The sequence below is a fragment of the Carcharodon carcharias genome, chromosome 7 (genome assembly GCF_017639515.1).
Source record: "Carcharodon carcharias isolate sCarCar2 chromosome 7, sCarCar2.pri, whole genome shotgun sequence".
NCBI lineage: Eukaryota > Metazoa > Chordata > Chondrichthyes > Lamniformes > Lamnidae > Carcharodon > Carcharodon carcharias.
This window is the reverse complement of record NC_054473.1, coordinates 159,382,626-159,407,544: the sequence shown is the minus strand read 5'-3', so window position 1 is coordinate 159,407,544 and position 24,919 is coordinate 159,382,626. Positions and strand designations below refer to the sequence as shown.

The window sequence follows — 24,919 nt, the reverse complement described above, 5'->3', positions numbered from 1 at the left end:
AAAAAGGCACTAAAAAAATAAAGGCACTAAAAAAATAAAGGCACTAAAAAAATAAAGGCACTAAAAAAATAAAGGCACTAAAAAAATAAAGGCACTAAAAAAATAAAGGCATTAAAAAAATAAAGGCACTAGCTTTGGTTGTCAGCAATTATTTTCTTTTGAATACCAGACCATGCTCAATCTAACAGGTAGAAAAATAGCAGTGACTATTTTGATCTAACCCTTTCTCCAGCATTGAAGTTTACTGAAGTGTGCCTAAAACTGCACTCCACACATATCCAAATGTCTGCATTGCAATTCACATCATTCAAATTATGTCCTTAACTAAAGACAGAATTTAGCAAAAATTATAAAACTCTACAATAAGGAAAAATAAACTTTTATCGACATGAGTGCTGTGTTGAGAGCTCCAATAAGAATGAACAAATAGTTTAGTCTTCCAGCATGACTCAAGTTAACATGTATTGGTCATAAACAGGTAATTGCTTGTCAGTATGGATTTAAAAGCAAACTGACCCAAACATGCGGGGTGTAGAAAAAAAGGGAATAGAATCTGTTTGTGCCTGAATTGCTTTAAAAGTGTAAATAAAATGAGATGCACATTTTCATGTACAGACTGATCTATTTTAAGTTTCCTATCAAAAATCTTCACCTGCACTGAAGACAGTTTAAGATGAGAATGGGATGAAAGAGGTAATACATAGAACCTATAACTTCCAGGTTCCAAATGCATCAGAATCTCTAGTGCAAGTTTCTTGCTCACATAAAAGTCTCTTTCAGTTAGGAATATCTAAAATTTGGAGAATCCAAATTTTAGATTCCCAATTGCTGTTCCAAATATACCCCATCTCCTCTCCATTGTATATAATGCTGGAGTTGCAACCTGAGAATTTAGATTACAATACCAATCATTAGGCATTGACATTTAAAATTATGGGCTAACAGCACAATCCATTTAAAGCACATTGCTGCGCAATGGTTACATAAAACCATACAATAGTTAAACTACTTACTTAGAAAATGCATGATTTCAACTCAAGTCAAGCAACTCAATGCCTACCTTTTAAATCACAAAACCAGGCTTCAAACCCATGATATAAAAGAAGGATTTTATTCTTTTGAATTTTATTTTTGACTACCCAAGGTGTTAGTACATAAAAAGGGGGAAATAGTTACTTTTTAAAAATAAAGTTCGGCTTTTCCTAAAAACTCAAATGAACATTTCCTGAGAACACATGTGCTATCAACTTATAACAATTTTGGCCAGTAGCTATGATAGTTTGATTTAACAATGCCTTTTCAAGCAGTACATAGGTGATGTATCCGAATTTTACACGTGGTGGAAATTAATTAAGGAAATCAATTTAATATTGTATCTGTGAAACAAAAGCAACATATATTTAACTAAAACAAAGCTATTTTAAAATGTATTATAGCATTCCTAAATACTTCACATTAAGTCTCTTTGTCAAAGAAAAGAACATGCTGCAAAATATATGATTTCAGTAGTAAGATTCTGGACCAGGAAGAAAATCTACTAGGACATAAAATTGAATAACCTTTGGCTCATTTAGATTTAGGGAAAATTCAACTGCATGAGTCATGGACTATTGGAAACAAAGCTCTCCAGGCAAATCCATGCTGACCAGCTTAGAAAAACTTGTTATTCATCTAAATTTTAGTGGCAATTTAGTAACTTGCTTTCAAATACTGAAGATCAGTTACAAGTGTAATTTCAGTTTGACCCTAACCTGTCACCAAATAGTGCCACGTATTCATTTCCCATTATGTGGCCCATTCACATTGCTTTTAAGCATTACAGGATGATTAAAAAAAGCGAGTCTCCAAAATGGCTGTCCAATGCCAGTTTCTCATTCTTCCCCGCCCCCATACATCTCAGCAAGTTTCTTGAAGCGTGGGCCCCAGGTGTTCAAGTGGTCATAATCCTGGTCTAAATCAGAGTTTGTGGACGAGTTCACTGAGCTCAAAGATTCTGCCTCTGAACCACCACCTTCATAATCAAACACCAAGAGGGAGTCATAAGGAGGAGCAGTTGGATCATTGTCAGCTGTCTTCAGGTTCTGTAAAGGAAAACAAAAACCAAGAGAAAATCACATTCCTGCACAAAAGATACTAGTTATAAGATTCGCTTTTAATTTTCACATTTTGATAATGGCTCGTGCCTTACCTCATCAATGAAGTTGCCAATCTCATCTGGGTTTGCAGGGCGCGGCCGATATTGTGGTGCCAGGAGTACTGGAGCCACATCGTTACGAACAACGTCCGGCCTTGCATCCAGGCCTCTGTGCAGTTGGCTGAGGTCATAATCCTGTTAAACAAGTGGAAACTGGTTATACACGATATTAGAGTGGAGTTCTTTTTTAAACATTGTTTACTTAACATGGGAATAATGGCGTTTTGGGGATGATTATTTGTGTGCAATAAATGGATTGGATATGCATGCCAAAAGCCTGTGGGAGTCAGTGTAAAATCTGTACGATTGGCAGTAAGACATATTCCCAATGGACAGTAAGCCAAGATTGAAATGAGAAATCAGGTGGTAGAGCCTGCAGCAGCATTTTAAAGGAGGAGTATTTCTCGGCTGAAACAGAAGCAGTAAAAGCAGATATCATGTGCCAAACCTATAGCTGCAACCATACAAGCTTTTACATCTGTCAAGGTGGAAAACCAATATATGACTGTCAGAATAATGTCTCCAAAGCTCCATCCAGATTTACCTACCAATAACTGAGGATCTCTTTAATTATCATGGGACAAGGCTGACAACCTGACCTATACCACTCAGAATTAGTGAACGAGATTCGGTACAGGTGATGGCCAGGTGGGAAAATCCAAAAATGGCACAGGGAGTCTAACTTTTTTCCCCCACATTTGTTCATGGCATGTGCTAACAAGATTCATCTCTAATTGCCCAGCTCCAATTGCACTTGTGAAAGTGGTAGTGAGCTGTCTTCTTGGAACAGCTGCTGTCAGTCAGTCTGGTGTAGGTACATCCATAATGCTGTTAGAGAGGGAGTTTCAGGATTTTAACCTAGTGACAGTGAAGAAATGGTGATATTCCAAATCAGGATGGTGTGAAACTTGGAGGACAATGTGCAGGCACTGGTGGTGTTCTCATGCATCTGCTGCCCTTGTCCTTCTAGGTGGAATTCAGGGGTTTAGAAAGTGAAAGCGCTGTCAAAGGACCCTGAGTGAGTTGCTGCAGTGCATCCTGTAAATGGTACACACTGAAATCAGTGCACCAGTGGTGAAGAAAGTGAATGTTTATGTTGGTGGATGGGGTGCTAATCAAGATCGCTGTTTGTCCTGATGTCAAGCTTCTTGAGTGTTGTTGGAACTACACTCAACCAGGCAACTGGAGAGTATTTCATCACACACCTGGCTGGTGCCTTGTCAATGGTGGACAGGCTCTGGGGCATCATATGAGTTACTCACTGCAGACTTTCCAATCTCTGACTTGCTCTTGTAGCCACAGTATTAATATGGCTGGTCCAGTTACATTTCTGTTCAATGGCAATGCACATGATGTTAACGGTGAGGGATTCAGCAGTGGTAATGCCATTGAGCATTAAGAGGGGATGGTTAGATTCTCTCTTGTTGGAGATAGGAATTGCCTGGCTCTTGTGTGCCACGCATCAGCCCAAGACTGAAATGTTGCCCAGGGTGGTCTTGTATATTGGCTCAGACTGCCTCAGTTTGAAGAGTTGCAAATGGTACTGAACACTGAGCAATCATCTGCAAGCATCTCATTTCTGGCTTTATATTGGAGGGAAGTCCATTAAAGAGTTGAGGATGGTTGGGACTAGGACACAACCCCTGAGAAATTCCTGTAGAGGTGTCCTCTTTTTACAGTTACTCAATAAAGAACCAGCTGCCAGGACTCAAGCTCACTCAGAAATTAGAACTGACAAAGGCCATTGCCAATTGACAGGGCTAGCAGATTCTCTATTTTAGTTCCATTGGTGCCCAATTTGAGAAATGGGATAAAACCAGAATGAAAAATGGCCAATAAAATGTACATTGCTAATTCTAGATTCTGAATACTGGATAATTTGGATTCAGTAAAGTTAGGGATTTAACAGTCAAAGCCCAAATTGATTTGGTACCAAAACATGTACATCCTGCCTATTTAACTTTGTCACAAAATTTTATTTACAATCATTCCTATTTTACTGATGTCTTATGATCCACCACATGCGGTTGGTTTCATGGCAAAGTGCAGTTAAAAAAAAAATTGTTTTTTTGAGAATGTCTTATCAAATTATTAAAGAAAGTGGGGTTACAAAAGAAACTTTAGTAAATTATAAATTTACTATCCTGAAATACTAGGTGGCAGAATTGGATAGCATTTTATCTCTGGATTGCACATTACAGATATCAACCTACATCAGCAGTCACATTCTAAGACAGCAAAAAAGGAACTATCGCCCAGTTTGAGATGGTAATGTTCTGATGCATTAGGAATGCAAGTCCAGCATAATGACATTCTGCACATCTTGATAAAAGGTCATTGACCTGAAATGTTAACTCTGTTTCTCTCTACAGATGCTGCCTGTCAGGCTTAGTATTTAAAGTATTTTGTGTACACAAATTCATTGAACCAAATTTCAAAACTTGTCATTGTGATTCTAAACGCAAGGCCTTTGGTTTCCGTTGCAGCGCCATCAATGCGGGGACACCATTTAGCCATGTCACAAGCTATACTGCAAGAGTGCTATCAAACCAGAAAAGGCCTTAGCCAAAAAGACAAAACTTTGAAGCCCTGCAAAAATTGGGAGCTACCCTTCCAAAATGAAAACCCTTCAAAAGCCCTGTATTCTACATCCTTTGTCTTCCAGTCATTCGAGATGAAAAAAAGCTGCAATCTCATCACACTGGAAAATAACTTTCACCATTTACTTTGAAACCAATTATCGGCATGTGGACCTAATACAAGTTGGGTAATTGGAATGTGAAGTTCAACCAGTTCTACATATCAATGAAATTGTTTATTCATTATCACTGAATTTTGGTTTTGTGCCTTTTGGGACCTAGATCACCTGTCAAATTTCAACTTTAGTGATTTATGAACTATTATGAAATTGACAGCAGATTAGTCAAAACTTTTTGGATGTTGTATCCATTTAGTCCAGCTCATGTGGAATTGACCCCTCCATTGAAAGATGATGCATTTACACTCTCGTAGAGTATACCCATATTACCATCTTTCATAGCAAGATTCATGTTTAACAATGCAGCTCTATTTGGAGGAGCACAGGTCAGCTGAGAATAATAGAGTTCAGTGTCTAATATACTTCACACCAAATGAAATCACACTGCACTAGACATAAGTGGGTCCTGTGTTGAAAACAGATTCCAGTGCAAGTGTGCTGGGTAAACCACTCAATATAAAGATTATCTTGAAAAGTTTAATTTTAAACCCTGATACTAACTTGGTCTTCCTCGCCACCGCCTTCTTCATCATAATGGTAAACGTTGTCTCGGACATCCTCTTCAGGCAGTAGGGGCTCCTTTTTGACTTTTTGCCTCCTCTTTACAAAGAGTAGGAGTAGCAGCACCAAAACTGAAAGAAAATTTGATTTTTTAATTGCCGTTTTTAAATTCCAAAACTCAGACCCAGTATTTGGCACCATAATCACACAAACTTACATAACTTGTATGCTCATGAACATGAAAGCATTACAGCAGCCCAATGCATGTAGCAACTGTACTGAGATAAACTTTACTCAGATTAAATCAGTGGTTATTTAAAAGGCATATGTAAGGGCTTGGTTTCAACATAATGATTCTTCTTTTTAAAAAATATTTTTGAACAGAATGGATGGCCTTTCACATTCTCAAATTTGCTGGATGCTGAATTCAATAAAAGGATGCCATTCCTATTTTTAAAAATGTGAGGGATATAATTACAAAGAAAAAGTGACCAATTTAGTTCCTAGGTTACATGAGTGACCACACTTCAAAAGATTCATTATTGACTGTAAAGTGCTTTGGGACCACCCCCAGCCAGATTGTGAAAACACTAAATAAACGCAAGTCTTGTTTTTCTCTTTCAAACTCATGAGAACCAAAGTCAGTTGCCCTGACTGACAGTGGAGGCCAGGGACTGAATAGACCATAAGACCATAGGAGCAGAAATTAGGCCAATCGGCCCATCGAGTCTGCTCCACCATTCAATCATGGCTGATTAAGTTTCTCAACCCCATTCTCCCACCTTCTTCCCATAACCTTTGATTCCCTTACCAATCAAGAACCTATTTATCTCACTCTTAAATACACTCAATGACCTGGCCTCCACAGCCTTCTGTGGCAATGAATTCCATAGATTCACCACTCTCTGGCTAAAGAAGTTTCTCCTCATCTCTGTTCTAAAAGGTCTTCCCTCTACTCTGAGGCTGTGCCCTTGGGTCATAGTCTCTCCTACTAATGGAAACATCTTCCCCACGTCCACTCTATCCAGGCCTTTCAGTATTCTGTAAGTTTCAATCAGATCCCCCCTCATCCTTCTAAACTCCATCGAGTACAGACACAGAGTCCTCAAACATTCCTCATATGTTAAGCCTTTCATTCCTGGGATCATTCTCGTGAACGTCCTCTGGACCCTCTCCAGGGCCAGAACATTCTTCCTGAGATACGGGGCCCAAAATTGCTCACAATATTTTAAATGTGGTCTGACCAGAGCCTTATAAAGCCTCAGTAGCACATCCCTGCTTTTATATCCTAGTCCTCTCAAAATAAATGCCAACATTGCATTTGCCTTCCTAACTACCAACTCAACCTGCAAGTTAACCTTAAGAGAATCCTGGACTAGGACTCCCAAGTCCCTCTGCACTCCAGATTTCTGAATTCTCTCCCCATTTAGAAAATAGTCTATGCCTCTATTCTTCCTACCAAAGTGCATGGCCTCACACTTCCCCACATTGTATTCCATCTGCCACTTCTTTGCCCATTCTCCTAACAGGTCCAAATCCTTCTGCAGCCTCCCCGCCTCCTCAATACTACCTGTCCCTCCACATATCTTTGTATCATCTGCAAACTTAGCCAGGATGCTCTCAGTTCCTTCATCTAGATCATTAATGTATAAAGTGAAAAGTTGTGGTCCCAACACTGACCCCTGCGGAACTCCACTAGTCACCGGCCGCCATTCTGAGAAGGACCCCCTTATCCCCACTCTCTGCCTCCTGCCAGACAGCCAATCTTCTATCCATGCTAATACCTTGCCTCTAACACCATGGGTTCTTATCTTACTGAGCAGCCTCCTGTGCGGCACCTTGTCAAAGGTCTTCTGGAAGTCCAGGTAGATAACATCCATTGGCCCTCCTTTGTCTAACCTACTTGTTACCTCCTCAAAGAATTCTAACAGATTTGTCAGGCATGACTTCCCCTTGATGAAACCATGCTGACTTTGCCCTATTTTACCATACACCTCCAAGTATTCTGAAATCTCATCCTTAATAAAGGACTCTAAAATCTTACCAATGACCAAGGTCAGGCTAATCAGCTTGTAATTTCCTGTCTTTTGCCTCTCTCCCTTCTTAAACAGGGGGGTTATATTAGCAATTTTCCAGTCCTCTAGGACCCTCCCTGACTCCAGTGATTCCTGAAACATCACCACTAACGCCTCCACTATTTCTTCAGCTATTTCCTTCAGAACTCTGGGATGTAATCCATCTAGTCCAGGTGATTTATCCACCTTCAGACCTTTCAGTTTTCCTAGCACCTTCTCCTTGGTAATGGCCACCATACTCAAATCTGCCCCCCCGACTCTCTTGAACGTTGGGGATGTCACTCGTGTCTTCCACTGTGAAGACTGACGCAAAGTACCTACTCAGTTCCTCCGCCATTTCTTTTTTCCCCACTACTACTTCTCCAGCGTCATTTTCCAGCGGTCCAGTGTAAACTTTTGCCTCTCTCTTACCCTTTATATATCTAAAAATCTCAATCTGAATAGATCAGAATTGAACTTGTGAAAACCCGGGCTTGAATGTCTCAGCCACATAACCTCTGTCCATGTAGTGTATAAGGTAAGATCTCCTCTCCAAGGCCCTGTTCATATTATATATAAAACAGCCCCACAAGTGGCACAGTACACCATCCTAATTATTCAGGAATGCTGAGTTTGCATACTGTTTAATTAGTTACATATCTAATACATGTAACTAATAGCAGAATACTTGTCTTGGTCCTCAGAAGATCTTGGAGGAAGGGAATACTCATCAACCAGGCCAAGAAGCTATAATTCTGCCGACCATGCCTCAAAGTAGAGTTTCATTTGGAGGAGGTAGTAAAGGGCAAATATCTATCAGTGGTCCTGTCCAAGGCCATAACCAGGCGATATATGGGGAAATTAATAAAAACTCATGCTGATCACTACTTCTATTGACAGATAGGGTGAGGTTAAAAAGGGCAACTAAAATACGTTAGTGGAATCTGGGGTTGTTCTCTTTAGAACAGAGAAGGGTAGAGGGAAGATTTAATAGATGTTCAAAATCATGAAGGGTTTTGATACAGTAAATGCTGTTTTGAGTGGCTGAAGGGTTGATAACCAGAGGACATAGATATCAGGTAATTGGCAAAACGAGCAGAGGTTTCTTTCCTGAAGCAGCAAGACATTATGATCTAGAATGCATAACCTGAAAGGGTGGTGGCAGCAGACTTGGTAACAACTTTCAAAATGGAGCAGAATAAACACACGAAGGGGAAAATGCAGGGCTATGCAGAAAGGGCAAGGAATTGAGACTAATTGGAGACAGCACAGGCATGATAGGCTGAATGGCCTTGCTCTGTGCTGTAGCATTCTGATTCTCACATCCTTTAGTACTTTCATGCAGTAGTTTAACATTACATGCACTACATCAATATTCACATGCTACAGCACTCAAGGAAAAAAAAATTTTCTTTTGTGAATCGAACAGTAAGAATACTCAAAATTACTCCAAAGGATATTTGTTGAAAACGTGGAGTGCAAATTAAGTTATTTATTTAGATGCAAGTTTTGTTTTAAATTGCATGTAAACGATACTCACTCAACAATACTAAGATAGCCCCCAGAATAGCCAAAATGCCAGATATTCCAAAAGAGGCAGCAGCTATCCTGTCTTTACATGCTCCGTTGTCGTGACAGTCACACACCTCCACCCGCAGCCCTGTGACTTGAGACAGTTCTGGCTCTCCACTGTCTTTTACTTTCAAAGGAACTTCATACATGCCAGGGTCAATTTCTTTTATCAGTTGTAACATCTTCACATCAGCTGAAGGGGGGGGGGGGAAATCCAGGTGTTATATATGTTGCTTTATGACTCTTAGTCAATCAAATGATTCATTAACTTGAAATGTGCTAAAATACATTTTTTTAATAAGCAAAATCCATGGTGCAGCAATTAATGGCTAATTCCTGCTACAACACCAGTTGTCATCTTTGACAATCCTGAAAATGAGCTTGGCTGTTTCAGGCAGGATGATCCTTTCAACATGTCAAATGATGCCTTATGCTATTCTCAACACATGCTTCACCAAATGGTAGCAGCTGTTGGCCAGAGGACATTAAAGAAACTGCTGCAGGCTATTCTGACAACACAGCTAGAAACGCTGTAATACTCAAGTAGCCTTCCAGAAATCTTGTCAACTACTGCTGGCATAACCTCCACCCCTTCACCCCCTATCAATTACTACCAGCCTGGCTCCATGCAGAAGAGCTTGGATTTTCCTGCCCACACCAATCACTGAACTTGCAGACAGCACTGGCTCACTAATCAGAAAGCAATGAGGCTTAGCTCTCAAAATCACCAAGGATATCAAGCAGTGCAATTCCACCTGATGTCCATAATAAGCTAACAATTGATAGTTTCTTAAATCACAAACTCCCAAACCCAGGAGTTCTTGACAGGCAATTAAATTGCCTTTACAAGCTAAAAGACATTGAGGTGGTGGATTTTCTGTTGAATGATCAAGATCAAATCAGAAAGGTTTGGACATTGACTGGTCAGTTCTCCTGCTAGCTATCAGTGGTTAAAATGTTCTGTCTTAACATCACAAACATTGCTCCCTCTGTTCAGCTTTGTGCTGAGCTTTAAGTCCCGCATCCTTACCATCACCAAACCACTCAACCAGCTCCTCAACATCACCCATTTCCATCCATACTGATCCCCTCTGCTTTTAAGATCCTGAAACATGCCTGACACTTTCACTTTTTGACATTTTCCCTCATGGTCTTGTACTTCCAATCTCAGTTAACTCAACCTGACCAAGTTTTCATGCATACATATGCTAAGTTGTAATCACTCATTATCCTCCTCTGTGATCTACATCAGCTTTGCATTCCCCAACACCATTCCTCTAACTTTGGCTTTTTCGGTTTCCTCTCCCTCCACTTCACTTCACTTTTGGAGAAACAGCCACCAGTAATCTCTGTAGAGATCCTCTCCATCACTAAAAAGCAATCTCTTTGATCAACCTTTCAGTCATTTCTCCTATTCTTTTTCTTCCCAGCTTAGCATTAGTCTCCTTGTGCCCATTTATCAAACATCTTGGGATGCTTCATGAAGCTAAAGGCTGGATAAATTAAGTTAAAGGCTAGATAAATGCACATTGTTGTGGGAGTTGGGATGTGGGAAGCACAAATATTCACTTAGTCTGATCATTCCCCAATGATTCCCAGTAGAGAAGAATGCTGATGTTCAGCAAGCAGTCAACAGCTCCAGAGGGGAAAAAATTGTTGAAAGAGGAAGACCAAAGTGATTGGGAAAGAAGGGAAAAATAGACAGGAATTTATTTATTTTTTGAATAATACTATCCTTTCAAATTCATGTTGCTTACCATTTTCTGTATTTTTGATAGTCCAGTTTTGCTCAGCTCCATGAACTAGCGTCACAATGTAAGGTGAGGTGTTGGGTGGGATGTCTTTGTCTATAATGGTTACATTGACAGGGACAGCATTATTGTTGCACAAAAGGTGTAAAGGAGCAGTGGCGATGGGTGCATTATCATTGATGTCTTCAAGCTGCAGGAGGAGTGTCCCAGTACCTGTAGCAGCTGGAGTCCCTGTTGAGACAAAAATGCAATTCTGAATCCTAAAGTAAGCTTGGTGAAAGTTCATTAGTTGACTGAATCAGTCAGTATCCTTTTACATGATCAGTGAATGAGCGGAGCCAGTCAACTCACCTTAATTCATTAATCTGAAAAGATTCGAAAGTCTCCCTATCGCTGCACCAGGTTTAATGTTAAATGGCTCTAGCTTTGTTGCCTCTACTGCGCTATCAATTCCACGCATGTGAAACAACTTTCTGATACAAGGCAAATTTGCCTTTTACTAGTCTGAACCTCTGCTTCCTTGACCTACTCTCAATTTAAAGTAACATTTCAGATTTACTTTTTCCATATTAATTTGGCACTTCTCAGATGACACCTTTCAAGATTTAAAACCAACATTTTTCTGTTCTTATATAAAATCATTCCTATAAGAAATGTCAATGGTCAAATGCATGAAGGGGATTTTTTTTCCAAGTTACACTGGCTAATCAGAACACCCAAGGAAATTCCCTCCTTCAGCATAGTGTGTTAAAGACCAACAGTAACATAACCAATAAGAAACAGGACAGAATACTAGAGTTGCTGGGGAACAATTCACTCAAGGTTACAATTTTATTTTGTTTTAGTCTTATTGCTTGCAAATATCATTCCCAAAGGCTTTGCCCTCTTAACTTTCTCATTGTTCATCAAAAAACTTCAGCTTTTAAAGGGTTTAAACGAGCATCATTTACATTCTTTAAAGCCTTGTCACACATTAAATCTGTGGGTGGCACAATTTTTCTGCAGCAGATAAAAACTACCATGCATTTCCCATTGAATCAAGTAACTTAACTGTGCTGATTAGCTAGGATATGGAGGAAAGAAATCAAAGAAATAAATCTCTTACAAAGTTGCAGAACTAGTCACATCAGATGTTACTTTTCAAAACAGTTCTACTTGCCTTCTTCATTTATAACCCAACTCATAAAACTTTTCTAAGCTAAATAAAAAAGCAGAGGCTTTTCTGCTACAGCTAGCTTTTCAAGTGGATCTGGCATGGGCAGGGTTAGGAAAGGGCTTAGAACTGGCGCCACCATAACCTTTCTTTTCCCCTTATTGAGGGTGGATTCGATGGCCTGAATTCAACAGTCCATGTGAGAAGAGGTACATACTAGCGAAATTAATGTGAGTTAAACACAACTTTTCTTCCCCCCCTACTTTTATACACTACTCAATCCTTGGATCCAGGGGCTACATGTTAGTCCTGGCACCCAGAATTCTATAGTTGGCATTAAAGGCCTCAGTGGGATAATTAGCACACTAAGCGCATGGACAGAATAAGCTGTTTCTCTTAAATAAAAACATTAAGCAGCTCAGCGACTGCCTTCTTCCCATTGTGAAAGCCCCACCCATTCAGGTTTGCCCCAGAAAGTCTCTCCCAGTCTATTATTCTTATGGGATGTTGGTGAACTCACATCCAGCAAGCAAATACCCCCTGGCTAAAAACACAGCCAGGATCAAAGGTATCAGGACAGGGGGGAATTAAAGTTTCTCCTCGATCCACCCTTCAGGGATAATCCCACCCTCCTATAGCAGAAAGCCAAGGCTAAATGTTTATGATTCCTTATGTCATTAAAGTTACCCATGCATACGAATTTGTAATTTCCTACATTCCTCCACTACTACTCCATTTCAAAGCCTCGTCTCTCTGTAGGGCACAAGAGAGGGGTTTTGTTTCAATCATGGAGTTGGAAATTTTATTTGGGCTTCAAATGTTGGAGATTTACAAACTAAAACTGTGGAAGCTCAATGCGTCGTGGCATTATATAGTTTTAGCCAAGTTGTACCATCATAATTCATTACTCATACCATGATAAGCAGGCAGGCAATTTAGAAGCAAGGTAAGGAAGAAGAAAACACCAATAAAAATTTAATTTTTTTCAGTGTTTTGTACAGTTTGATTCTAATCTGAAGGTATTACTTTTAGAAACTGTTTCATTTTCCCCTCACCTACTGTTTGCAGTTGGGATGGAGAGCGACATTTATGAGGTGGTAATTTTAAAAAGGATATGGCCATTATGGCTCACGTCAGCTGACCAGGTCTAAAGCACCAGAAGTTGGAGACACCACAGAAAAAAACTGCTGCATTTTGAACAAAAGAATTTTCAAACTAATTGCCAAATCAGCCAAGACAATTCACATCACTAACTTGTGACATAACCTAGAAGACAAATATTGCAGCAGTCACAGGTAAATGATGCCAAGCTATTAAGGCATGAACAACACTGAAAAAGTCAAGTTATACTTACCATCATCGTAAGCAAGGATTGTTGTAGTGTATATACTATTCTTAACATATTCTGATTCCCTGTCCATATTATTAATTAGTTTAATGATGCCAGTATCTTGCTCAATTTCAAACCATTTTGCTGGGTCACTCCCCATTCGGTATCTGGAAAACACAACAAAAATTGCCACAAATACCTTCTTAAAAAAAAATCAGAAAAAATTGGCAAAAACAGTTTCCATCTTAAACCCAATATACCTTCATTCAAATCTGCCATTTAGGAGTAAGCAAATACTTCAGCATAGAATTACAATGCCTGTAGCAAGCTCTGCGACTGTGTAATCATGGCATGTGAGAAAAATGTATTTGTACTTCTTTTGGGACAATTTAAATGAGCATTGCTTGTTTTAAAAAAAAAATCTTAGCATTAAACACATGTCAAACATTTTGTTGGTTTAGTGAACCCTTAATCGCACCAATTTCATCTCTAGAACAGTTGGGGTCATGGATGCAAAGGAGGCCCCATCTATGCCATTTGATACCTGGTCAGTCTGTGGCTGGGCAGGGGCATACACATTGTATCAAGAAAAATGACAGACAAGCTATTGATTTTTTTCAAGTTTCCAATTTCTATCAGATAATACCAGTTAGATAATATGTCCGTCATGCAAAGTTGAATGACATCAAGTAGTGATACAGAGTTTGAGTCCTGAAAAGCTCATCACATGTTGGCATTTGCCAGGGCATGGGGAGGAGATGACAACACTGGAGGAGACAATAGAAAAGCATAGAGGAAGCGATTGTAAAATTAGTTATTTACAAACCAGTGAAGTGGGAGAGAAAACAATGTATTTACTGTTCAAAAGAAAAAACAGATTATAATAAAACATAAAAAAGAGAGGTGACAATACACAGGAAGATACAAGAGCAATGCAGTACATCTTGTAATAAGCTAATGATATTTCCCAGCCTCTTTCAGTTTAAAGAATGATACAAAAATATGCAGTGATCTCAAATCTGCAGGCTGCATGCATGAAGCAGTGTGAACACAAGCTCACTGACTAATAGCTCAAGGCTCAAGCCTTACAAACTTCTGTATTGCAGACAACCAGTCTTTAAAAAACACTGCAGCCAACCGGCCCGTCTGGAGGCAAATTTGATTCAGCATGTTTTGAGGACCATCTACGCCAAGCTTGCCCAGAGGGAGGCCAGAGGTGGTGCAACTGCCAACATTCTCCCGAGCACCAACAACATGAACAGCCAGTTCTGTGGGTATCCATGCTGATCTTGCATTGGACTCTTCAGTCATGGAAGGACACATAGAAGACAATGAAGTTAATTACAGCTTGGATATACTCTAATAGCAAGGAGTGTACCACCATTGACTAAAGCTATGGTGCAATTGACTGGAATTAAATCGCATGTGAAACGACTTGCTTAAGTACATAAGACAAAAACAAAGTCTGGGTTCTGTGTTCAGCACCAAAGCTTGCCACCTACTGCAGATGTGAAAAAAAGAAATGCCCACAAAGATATAAGAGGCTCCAGAGTGTGGATTTCCTCTATTCTGACATGACGTTGATTTTGGCACCATCTGCAGTGTTGAGCAACAGTACAAGTAAGCTGATCAACCAGACTGTAAAATACTTAGACAACAAATTGAGAAATAAAATTAGAATTCACATTTTAATCATTGTACAGAAAAGAAACAAAGATTGGGACAAGCATATGAGATTAAGGGAGGACTGAAATTTCAAACTTTAAAAAATAAAATTTAGGACCATGCAAATTTTGTGGTGGAGGCAGGTTCAATTGAGGCATTCAAGAGGGCATTAGATGATTATGTTAATAGAAACAATGTGCAGGGGCACGGGGAAAAGGCAGGGCAATGGCACTAGGTCATAATGTTCATTTAGAGAGCCAGTGCAGACACGATGGGATGAATGGCCTCCTTTTGTGCCATTAAAATTCTGTGATTTTAATGTTATTCAGAGGGAATTAGATTCCACACTTTAAAATAAAAAGTTTTCAGGGCCAGAGGCATTGCTGAGTATTGATGACCTAGCCCACTGAAACCTCAGTTACTCCTAATTCCTGCAGTGGTTGAAAGCAGCAGCTCACCACCACCTTCTCAAAGGCAATTAGGGATTGGCAATAAATGCTGGCCTAGCTAGTGAAGTCCACAGCCCTTGAATGAATAAGAAAAAAGTATACACTGCTCCTCTACAGGGTGTGCTGTTACAGCCTTCACAGCTGCAATCAGTATAAAATCAGGGAGTTGACATGAATTTTAACTTAAGCATTATTCTCACTGGATTTTGACCCAGCAACAGTGAAGGAACGGCAATATTTTTCCAAGTCAGGATGGTGAGTGGCTTGGAGGGGAACTTCCAGGTGGTGAGTTCCCATGTATCTACTGCCCTTTGTCCTTTTAGATGGTAGTGGTCGTGCGTTTGGAAGGTACTGTCCAAGGAGCCATGATGTGTTTCTGCAGTGCATCTTGTAGATGCTTGACACTGCTGCCGCTCTGCATCCATAGTGGAGCGAGTGAATGTTTGTGGATGGGTGCCAAACAGGCTGCTTTGTCCTAGATGGTGTTGAGCTTCTTGAGTGTTGTTTGGGCTGCACTCATCCAGGCATGGGGAGAGTATTCCATCACATTTGTGACTTGTAGATTGTGGACAGGCTTTGGCGAGTCAGAAGGAGATTTACTCACTGCAGGATTCCTAGCCTCTGACCTGACAACAACTTCCAGGTTTGCATATTTAACAATGCAAGTGTGAATGCCAGAATGTGTTGTCCATTTTACAGAGCAATGACAAATACTGACTGTGTCACTGTCGTTACACCTGCAAATTCTGAGCAAAAATATTAGAATGCCATTTTACAGGTTTTAAAATCTACTTGCTTGCCTAAGAATCTAACTATGATCTTTAGCCAATTCATAACCATCTGTTTTGCACCAACACAGTTAGAATCTACCCTGAGATGTCAACATTCCCAACAACAGGGAACATACAACAGGTTAATGCTTTGAATAGCTTCCAGTGGCACGTTCTCCATCTGCCAGACATTTCAGAACAGGACGTTAGCACTAAATTGAAAATGTTCCCAAAGAATCTATTTTATACCTAATGGTTTGCACTTGAGCAGTGTCAGGGTCCTTTGCAGTGTATGCGGTTATTGTACTTCCTACTGGCAGGTTCTCAGGTTGCTGATCTTCCTTTATTTCTGGATTAAATATTGGTGCTTCATTAGCATCTTTTACATTGATGATGACTGTAGCAGAAGAGAGTGGCATGGTTGAGGTGAATTCTATTTCATTCTTTACTTCTACGATCACCCGATGCTGTTTGCTCTTCTCATAATCCAAGGGCTACATATAGAAAGACAAAAGTTCAACAAACTCAAACATGCAGCAGTAAAGAGGCATTATTTCCATGAAAAAGTTTGTAGACAAACTGAAGCTTACTGAAATGCATATGACAATGAGTCACATTCACAGGAAATGTCACCTGTACAATGTTAACAAAATGGCATTGCTCATTATTTGTGAAAGAAAATTTGGGAAGACACTTTTTCTAAGATGTTAGAGCCATTTGACCACAAAATACCAGCAGCTGAATTTTACAGGGGTAGGTAAAAGTCGGTGCCAAACCGAGTAACTTTCAACAAAGCCACCCTGCAACCAATACACACTCTGGGTGGCCTTAAATGATGCGCGGCCCTCAGTGGGAAGAAGCCCAGCCCATCTGATTAAAGCTCTAGCAGCCTCAGGACTGAAGAGTGAGAAGAGGACATGGCCACTAGACTTGGTTAAGTCAGGGGCTTTGGATTGAAAGGGACTGGGGAGCTTAGGGAGGGGTGCAAGGGAGGTGGAGGTGGGTTTTGAAAGCCAGGTGAGGAGGCATGGGAGGGGCATGATCGTAGGGCCAGGTGCCCCCAGTGCACACAAGACACTCTCCAAAAAGGTGATACCTTCCTTCCCAGCCTTTTACCAAAGTTGGTGAAAAAATGGCCTGCCCACTTTAAATTGACCAGTGGAAGACAGACTATTATGGTGGCACAGGCAGACTTCAGTCCTTTGAAGCCCTAATTGCCCCTTAATTGTGTAGTTAAGAGCCTATGGGCTGGCAGGCTAGTGAGTGCCTTACACACCCCCATAGTATGGGGAGCAGGTTGGGGGTGAGTAGGAAGGTGGGGGGCTAGCCACCCGACAGAATTTACATGCTGCTACACCCCCCCCCCCCCCCCCACTACAAAAACACACTTGCCCCGGGGGAGATAGGGGGAGGGTATAAAATCCAGTCCCATGTCTTTGAGGCTCAGTTGCACAACTCAAACTAACGTAACGATTCTAATGTATAGCACTCAGCCACAATAACGTACCACTGAGTCTCTGGAAAACTTTAAACAAAACTTGCACACAACATCCCATTTTCTGTTGATTATAAGCTTTTGCTGGGTCTTTTCCAAATCTGTTGTATCGCTATAGCAAGGGAGCGTTAGGTTGCTTTTTCTTTTGCAACGAAAACTATATTATTGCAGTACCTGAAAAGTGAAACTCCTGACACAACTGCTGAAGATAGTCCACCTTTTCACTAAAATGTCATTTTGAATAGTTTTCAATCATTAATAGCTAACGTTCTCAACAAAATTCTCTCATATCATTACCGAAAATAAGGTGGAAGTCATTTTGACTGCGCAGTAGTGTAAAATGGGTGATAGCAAATCAGTTCATTTTATATTTTTCCTATTTTTATTTCCATTGAAGGTAATGGAATTTTCTGTCATCTGTTATACATCATTGACAAAGTCAAAATTTACCCTATGACCTTTGAATGAATGATACCATTAGCGATGTTAATTTGTTTCTTCTTCCTTCTGTATGGAGACCCAAAAAAATCTTTAACATTTACTGAAACATTGAGCTTTCCCATAGATTACATAAATGTTAGACCATTCCCTTACACCCCTTAAAAATGGCTTTTAAGTCATCTTGATGATCAAAATGAGAAATAAAATCCAATAGATGTACACATTATACCTTAGTACCTTAATATCGTCACTGGGTTAGTGCACACCTGGTGTTTGACCCTGGAGCCATTATCACACCCATGGCCTGCAGGACATGTGGGAAACCAATTCCTAGATTGTATCAATTGCCAAATATTTTGAATTATCTAACAACATAAACAACATTTACCATCAGAATGGAATGACCTACCTTAACTATCTTAAGGACTCCATTATTTTCTGTGTCAGTATTCACACTGAACTGTCCTCTCTCATTCCCAAAAACTATCCTGTAAACTGCTTTCCAGCCAGGTGTACCTCGCTCATCATCGTCAGTGACAGAGAGGCTTGTTACGAAATAATCCACTTCATTTTCAGGAACTTCTACAGTAACCTACAGGTCAGAAAAATATAGTCGTTAGAGAAAGTAGATTAGCACAATGCCCCATCTCAAGATCTGGATTCAAATTCAGCATAGGTTGATGGGATGACTGCTCCCTCTTTCAATGCCAACCTCCTGAAACAACTAATAATTTGCTGCTGAATTGTTGCACAAGTCCAACCCTTTGACATTTTTGTCCAAATGGCCATTCATCAAGTGGGAGCCTACTGCCCCTTCACAGCATTACAAGCAATTCTAACCTTGATCCCTGTTACTAGCGTCAAGTGGCCCTGGATTATGATCCAGTGCATCAGTGATCAGAACTGGGACCTCCCAGCCTGTAGGGCTTCATAACACTAGGTGGGGCCTTTAGGTCACTAATAACATTGGATGAAACCATTTGCAGAAATTCAGATTTACAAACAAACAGTCATTTGGTAATACAGAACTTGAGAATCCTGGAAAAAAAAGACAGATGAAGCTTTTCGTCTTGCACTCATCAGGACATTCACAAGAATACCAAATGTAAAGGAAACAATTTATACTTCATGAGAACAGAGTGCGCTGATTGGTTAGCTTCTAGCACACACAAGTGCACCACACAGTAAGCTTGACTGATAATCTTAAATTGGTTGTCAGTGTAATTCTTAGCCCACTAAGGATTATTTAGCAAATGTTGTCCAATCACACGGTTGGACACGGTTTTGGGTTTTGCAAACCCAGGCTGATGGGTATGGTCTGTATTTTGCCTGTTGGGAAACTGCCAATGGAACAAGCTGTTTGATAAGATCCACCAGTCTTTGGGACATACCTAGCATCACACTGGCACTGAAATTCATATAATACATTACCTATTTGAGAGATAGGCTGAATATCTTTTTGGCTTGACGGCAGCCTCCTGTTAATGGAGAATGCTGTACATGTTGCTACTGCATAGTAGCAGCGTGAAACAGCTAGCTTCACCTGTTGCTCAAATTTTTGCAACACTTTACCCTTCCAGGATGATCTCAAGTACACTGGGCACTTTCCAGGACTGAAAGTGATGGCTTTAGTCCCATTCATGAGTTTGCCCAATGTGCAGTGTGCAATGATCGGATCAGCGTAGCTCTCATTTCACAGGATGGCTTTGATTCACCCCATTTCAGCATCAGGTTTGCATGGTGAGCAAATGGCCTGGGACCGATTGGCAACCTCTAAAAAGTGCCCAGTCTACCTCAGATTATCCTGGAAGTGTAAGGTTTCTCAAAAGTTTGAATAACAGGTGAAGCTAGCTGTTCCACACTGCTCCTATGCATTCGCAGCACAAGTGGTGTTCATCACTAACAGGAGGCTGCCGTCAAGCCAAAAAGATATTCTGCCTATCTCTCAAATGAATAATGTGGTAGATGAATTTCAGTGCCAGTGTGATGCTAGGTATTAAGTCGTACGTCCCAAAGACTGATGGATCACATCAAACAACGTGTCCCAGTCACTGTTCCCAACAGGCAAGGTAAAGACTGTAACCAACCATCCCGAGCTTGCAAAGCTCAAAACAGTGTCCAACATTGGATGTGAATCTGTAATTGGACAACACTTGCTGAACAATCCTGATTGTATCAAGAATTACACTGACAGCCAATTTGAAATCACCAGTCAGGCTCGCAGTGTGGAGCACTTACACGTGCTTTGCAGACAGAAAGAACATGTACAAGCACTCTGCCTGTGCCTACTGAACTAAATAGGTGACAGCTATTCTCTGGGGCAATGCTTTGACCAATCAGAATCAACCTGCCAGGTTTAATTTAAGCAAAGCATGGCAGTTAACTGTTGGTCATCAATTAACTGGTGCATTCTCCATGGCAACGCCTCTATCAAAGTCCACTTGCCAACCAATCAGCACTCACTTCTCATGAAGTGTAAATTATTGTTCCCTTTAGATTTAATATTCTTGCACGTCCTGATGGGTGCAAGAGGACAAAAAGCTTCGACATGTCATTTTTCACCAATACTCAAATTCAGATTTATCTACACACATCCACTAGTTTCATGGTGTGCCTATTAAATCAACTGAAAACAAAATTGGATCAAATATGCCCTTTAATCCACTACTTTCTTTATTCAATGTTAGAACTATTTAAAGAAATGCATGATCCATCAAAATTCAGTCAACTGTAAATTTGTAGCTGGCTACATGTTAACTATGTGAAACCATTGTTCCTTCACCGGTGGCTTGGGTACAAAGTCAGCCGAATTTGATAAGATTTTCCCGGCAAGGTAAAGGTACTTTTGCAAACACAACTGAAAACAAAGAAATATTAATACAATACATCATGACCCATAACTTCCGATCCCCAGCGCATCATATTCAGGGTGTACCACTGGGGGATCTCCCAGAGGCCCCCACATAAGGATTGTACAGCAATTGCCCAGGAAGTCCAAACTTCTGTTGGGCAATTGCCCTGCACTGGGAACCATCTGAAACTCTGATTTAAATTGCAATCTTTGGATGGTTCTTTCAGGAATAGCTAGCCAGGAAAACTTAGAATTAAACCACTTCTAGCTCCTAGGTAATTATAGTTCTCCCCCACCCCTTACCCAGGGAAAGCACCCGACCTCCCCTAACCCCCACCATCCGTCACCCACGGCGAGCACCCGACCTCCCCTAACCCCCACCATCCGTCACCCACGGCGAGCACCCGACCTCCCCTAACCCCCACCATCCGTCACCCACGGCGAGCACCCGACCTCCCCTAACCCCCACCATCCGTCACCCACGGCGAGCACCCGACCTCCCCTAACCCCCACCATCCGTCACCCACGGCGAGCACCCGACCTCCCCTAACCCCCACCATCCGTCACCCACGGCGAGCACCCGACCTCCCCTAACCCCCACCATCCGTCACCCACGGCGAGCACCCGACCTCCCCTAACCCCCACCATCCGTCACCCACGGCGAGCACCCGACCTCCCCTAACCCCCACCATCCGTCACCCACGGCGAGCACCCGACCTCCCCTAACCCCCACCATCCGTCACCCACGGCGAGCACCCGACCTCCCCTAACCCCCACCATCCGTCACCCACGGCGAGCACCCGACCTCCCCTAACCCCCACCATCCGTCACCCACGGCGAGCACCCGACCTCCCCTAACCCCCACCATCCGTCACCCACGGCGAGCACCCGACCTCCCCTAACCCCCACCATCCGTCACGCACGGCGAGCACCCGACCTCCACTCCACTCCACTCCACTCCACTCCACTCCACTCCACTCCACTCCACTCCACTCCACTCCACTCCACTCCACTCCACTCCACTCCACTCCACTCCACTCCACTCCACTCCACTCCACTCCACCACCCATGGCCCACACACCCATCCAACCTCACCCCATCCCATCCTATCCACTTACCTTACACGTTTACCTTGTCCCTGGCTTTTCAAAGTGGCTGGACCTTTAAACCTTATGGCAGCTTGTGCAATAAGAGGAGAGGAGGGTCCTTTCCCCCAACTCTCCTGCACTCAACTGAGAGGGTTCCTGCAACATACTTTGTACATCCAGCCAAGTTGGAAGGTCGAGCGAGAAAGGTGCGGCTGCATTTCAGTGTAAATAACTAGGAGCAGAGCGGCATTCCAACTGGGATTGCCATTCCACAGAAGTTATGGCCGCAACTGTTTTGGAACACAGTACCTCAAAATCCACATCAATGAAATAAGAAAAAAAGTTCACTTGCATTTTAAGTTTAAAGGACCAGTTACCACACTCAGAGACATTTTGAACTCATTTGATAAGAAAAATTTACCTCTTTTGTCACAAATTGTGGGACATTATCATTAGCGTCAGTGACAGAGATTATTGCTCTGGTTGTGGTGGTGTAACCGTTTCCTTCCAAATCTGCTGCTTGAATTTCAAGTGTATATTTATTCACACTCTGGGGGAAAACAAGATGGAAGAACATACACATATATTATATATCTATATATCAAATTCTGTTCGAGTGCACTAATGTTCTTGCGGCCAACGTTCTCGTTTTTGAGTCGCAATTGTTCAAAACAAATCTCAGCTTCTCATGCGCCTTTATTTAAAAATATTGGTAGCTTGACAAATAGTGGTCAAACACTATATGAGCATTGTACAGGTGCCACAGATGCCTGATCAAATGGTGCTTGATCATGCTGGACTCCATTTTGATAAAGGACAAACAAGAGGCATCCTTTACTGAAGCAGGCGTTAGTCCATTTGCAAATAAAGGAGCCAACATCTGTTTCTGCTCCTTGCTGCAGTTTTGCATAAAGCCAGTCAGTTCCACTGTTGATTGGTTCAGGTAAAGCAAGCAATGTTAAACACCACACAAATTAAAAAAAAAGCTAAGTACTTGCCATAAACACCGATCACTGCCAAGATCATCTACTAGCATCAGTCCTCCAGGATCCCCCATCCCCGATCTCTCCACTGGTCCTAGCCTCAACATCCCAGCAACCACCTGCTCCCGCCCCATCAACTCCGGAGATCTGCAATCTTCCCACCAGATCTGATGGCACCCCTGACCCTGATCGCCCAACACAACACCTGAGCTCAACATTCTTCCTACTTGATCCCCCATCAAACCTCGATCATTGACTCAGACTCACCCATTCCTCCTCCGGACCCTTGCAATCCAACTCGATGGAGCATTAACCTACACAGAATCCTAACCCAGCCCCACCCACACTATAAAAGATTCAAGAACTAAAATCCAGAACTCCTTGAACCTTCTCATTTGAGTGTGGGCTGTTAAGACTGTGTGGGCAAGGCACCCAAAATAGTCATGCCTGAATTTCTAAACCTTTAAACGTATAATGCAGCAGGCAATTTGGCCTCTCGTCATTGTTGGAGCAATTCAAAACTAATCCAATTCCCACAAATTCTCTCATTGCACTGTGTCTTCCTATGTCAAAATCAATTAATCCAGTTTCATCTTAAATAGACAATGGTCCAGTGAAGGCCAACACAAACTGGAGGAAAAAGACCTCATCTTCCGATTAGGCATTTTAAAGCCTCCTAGGCTCAACATTAGACCTTGAATTCTGTCTTCCATTTCGATTCACTTTTTATTTTGCCTCCATGTACCAGTCTGCATCTGGTTTACATGTCTTTAATTCAGAATGTACTGTCATCTAGACTATGGTTCACAATTCCTGAGAGGCGATGAACCATGAGTCACGGAGAACCTGGCCTGACTCCATGAATAACACAGGAGATGCTTACCCCTGCAACAACACCGGCCAGGCTGGCATTACAGTACTGGCTCGCTTCCACACCAACAAAAACCGAGGGAGGGAATCCCAAAATTAGGTCCCGTCTGGCCCTTTTAAATTCACAGCCACCACCCCCCCCACCTCTGTTCCAACATGGTTGGAGGCATGAAAATCCAGGCCCCATTCTTTGGGATAGTTGATTTGTTGTGTATCATTTGTGCAGTTTTACATTTAGTGAGTTTTCCATGTGTACTTCATCTCACCCAATGTAACCTTTCCCAGTGAATTAATGACTATAACAAGGCAATGCCCAAATGTGGCTGGAGAGAAAGATGGTTGCACCAGAATGTCTCTTCGAAAGGGCAATCACATTTTCTCCATCATCTTCCCCATCCCTGCCACTCTACAGTATCAGAGCATACCTTCAATCAACAGCTGATTACACCTTTAAAACAATGTTTAATATTTTAGTGACAAACCCATCATCTCTGCTCAACAGGCTTACTTATCGATGGTCACTCACCTCTCGGTTAAGGCCCCCGTGCTGTACAGTTATTAATCCCGTTGCTGAACTAATTGTAAACATCCTGTTGAAAGGCAGTTCAGGATTTTGACTCAGAATGGAGTACACAATTATAGAATTATAGTTATCTTTTTCATCTTTGTCTGTGGCTGCTACAGTCATGACTGCAGTACCTACCAAAGCAAACATACATTAACTCACACCAACACTGGTTACATAAACCCTGACATTAATTTCTCCAAATGTCAAAAAAATTCCAGGGTTAAAAACAAAACCCTGCATTTATATAATGCCTTTCATGACTTCAGAACTTGCAAGTACTTCACAGCCAACGAAGTGCTTTTGAAGTGTAGTTACTGTTGTAATATAGAAAATGCCACAGTCAATTTGCACACAGTAAGCTCCCACAAACAACAATATGATAATCACCAGATCATTTGTTTTTGCGATGTTGATTGTGGGATAAAT

The 24,919-nt window shown here is 41.5% G+C and overlaps 1 protein-coding gene across 1 annotated transcript in view; it reads right to left on the bottom strand.

The window, feature by feature from the left end:
- Window positions 1-1,097: 1,097 nt before the first annotated feature.
- Window positions 1,098-24,919, bottom strand: part of cdh31 (cadherin 31) — a 68,199-nt gene continuing 44,377 nt past the window's right edge. The window contains exons 7-16 of the mRNA XM_041191149.1: window positions 24,452-24,624; window positions 22,494-22,622; window positions 18,543-18,725; window positions 16,447-16,691; window positions 13,338-13,480; window positions 10,837-11,061; window positions 9,048-9,272; window positions 5,454-5,584; window positions 2,189-2,329; window positions 1,098-2,081 (exon numbers count right to left, since the gene is read on the bottom strand). Of these exons, the coding sequence (XP_041047083.1) occupies window positions 1,872-2,081; window positions 2,189-2,329; window positions 5,454-5,584; window positions 9,048-9,272; window positions 10,837-11,061; window positions 13,338-13,480; window positions 16,447-16,691; window positions 18,543-18,725; window positions 22,494-22,622; window positions 24,452-24,624 (1,805 nt within the window). The 3' untranslated portion in view covers window positions 1,098-1,871. The remainder of the gene's footprint in view (window positions 2,082-2,188; window positions 2,330-5,453; window positions 5,585-9,047; window positions 9,273-10,836; window positions 11,062-13,337; window positions 13,481-16,446; window positions 16,692-18,542; window positions 18,726-22,493; window positions 22,623-24,451; window positions 24,625-24,919) is intronic.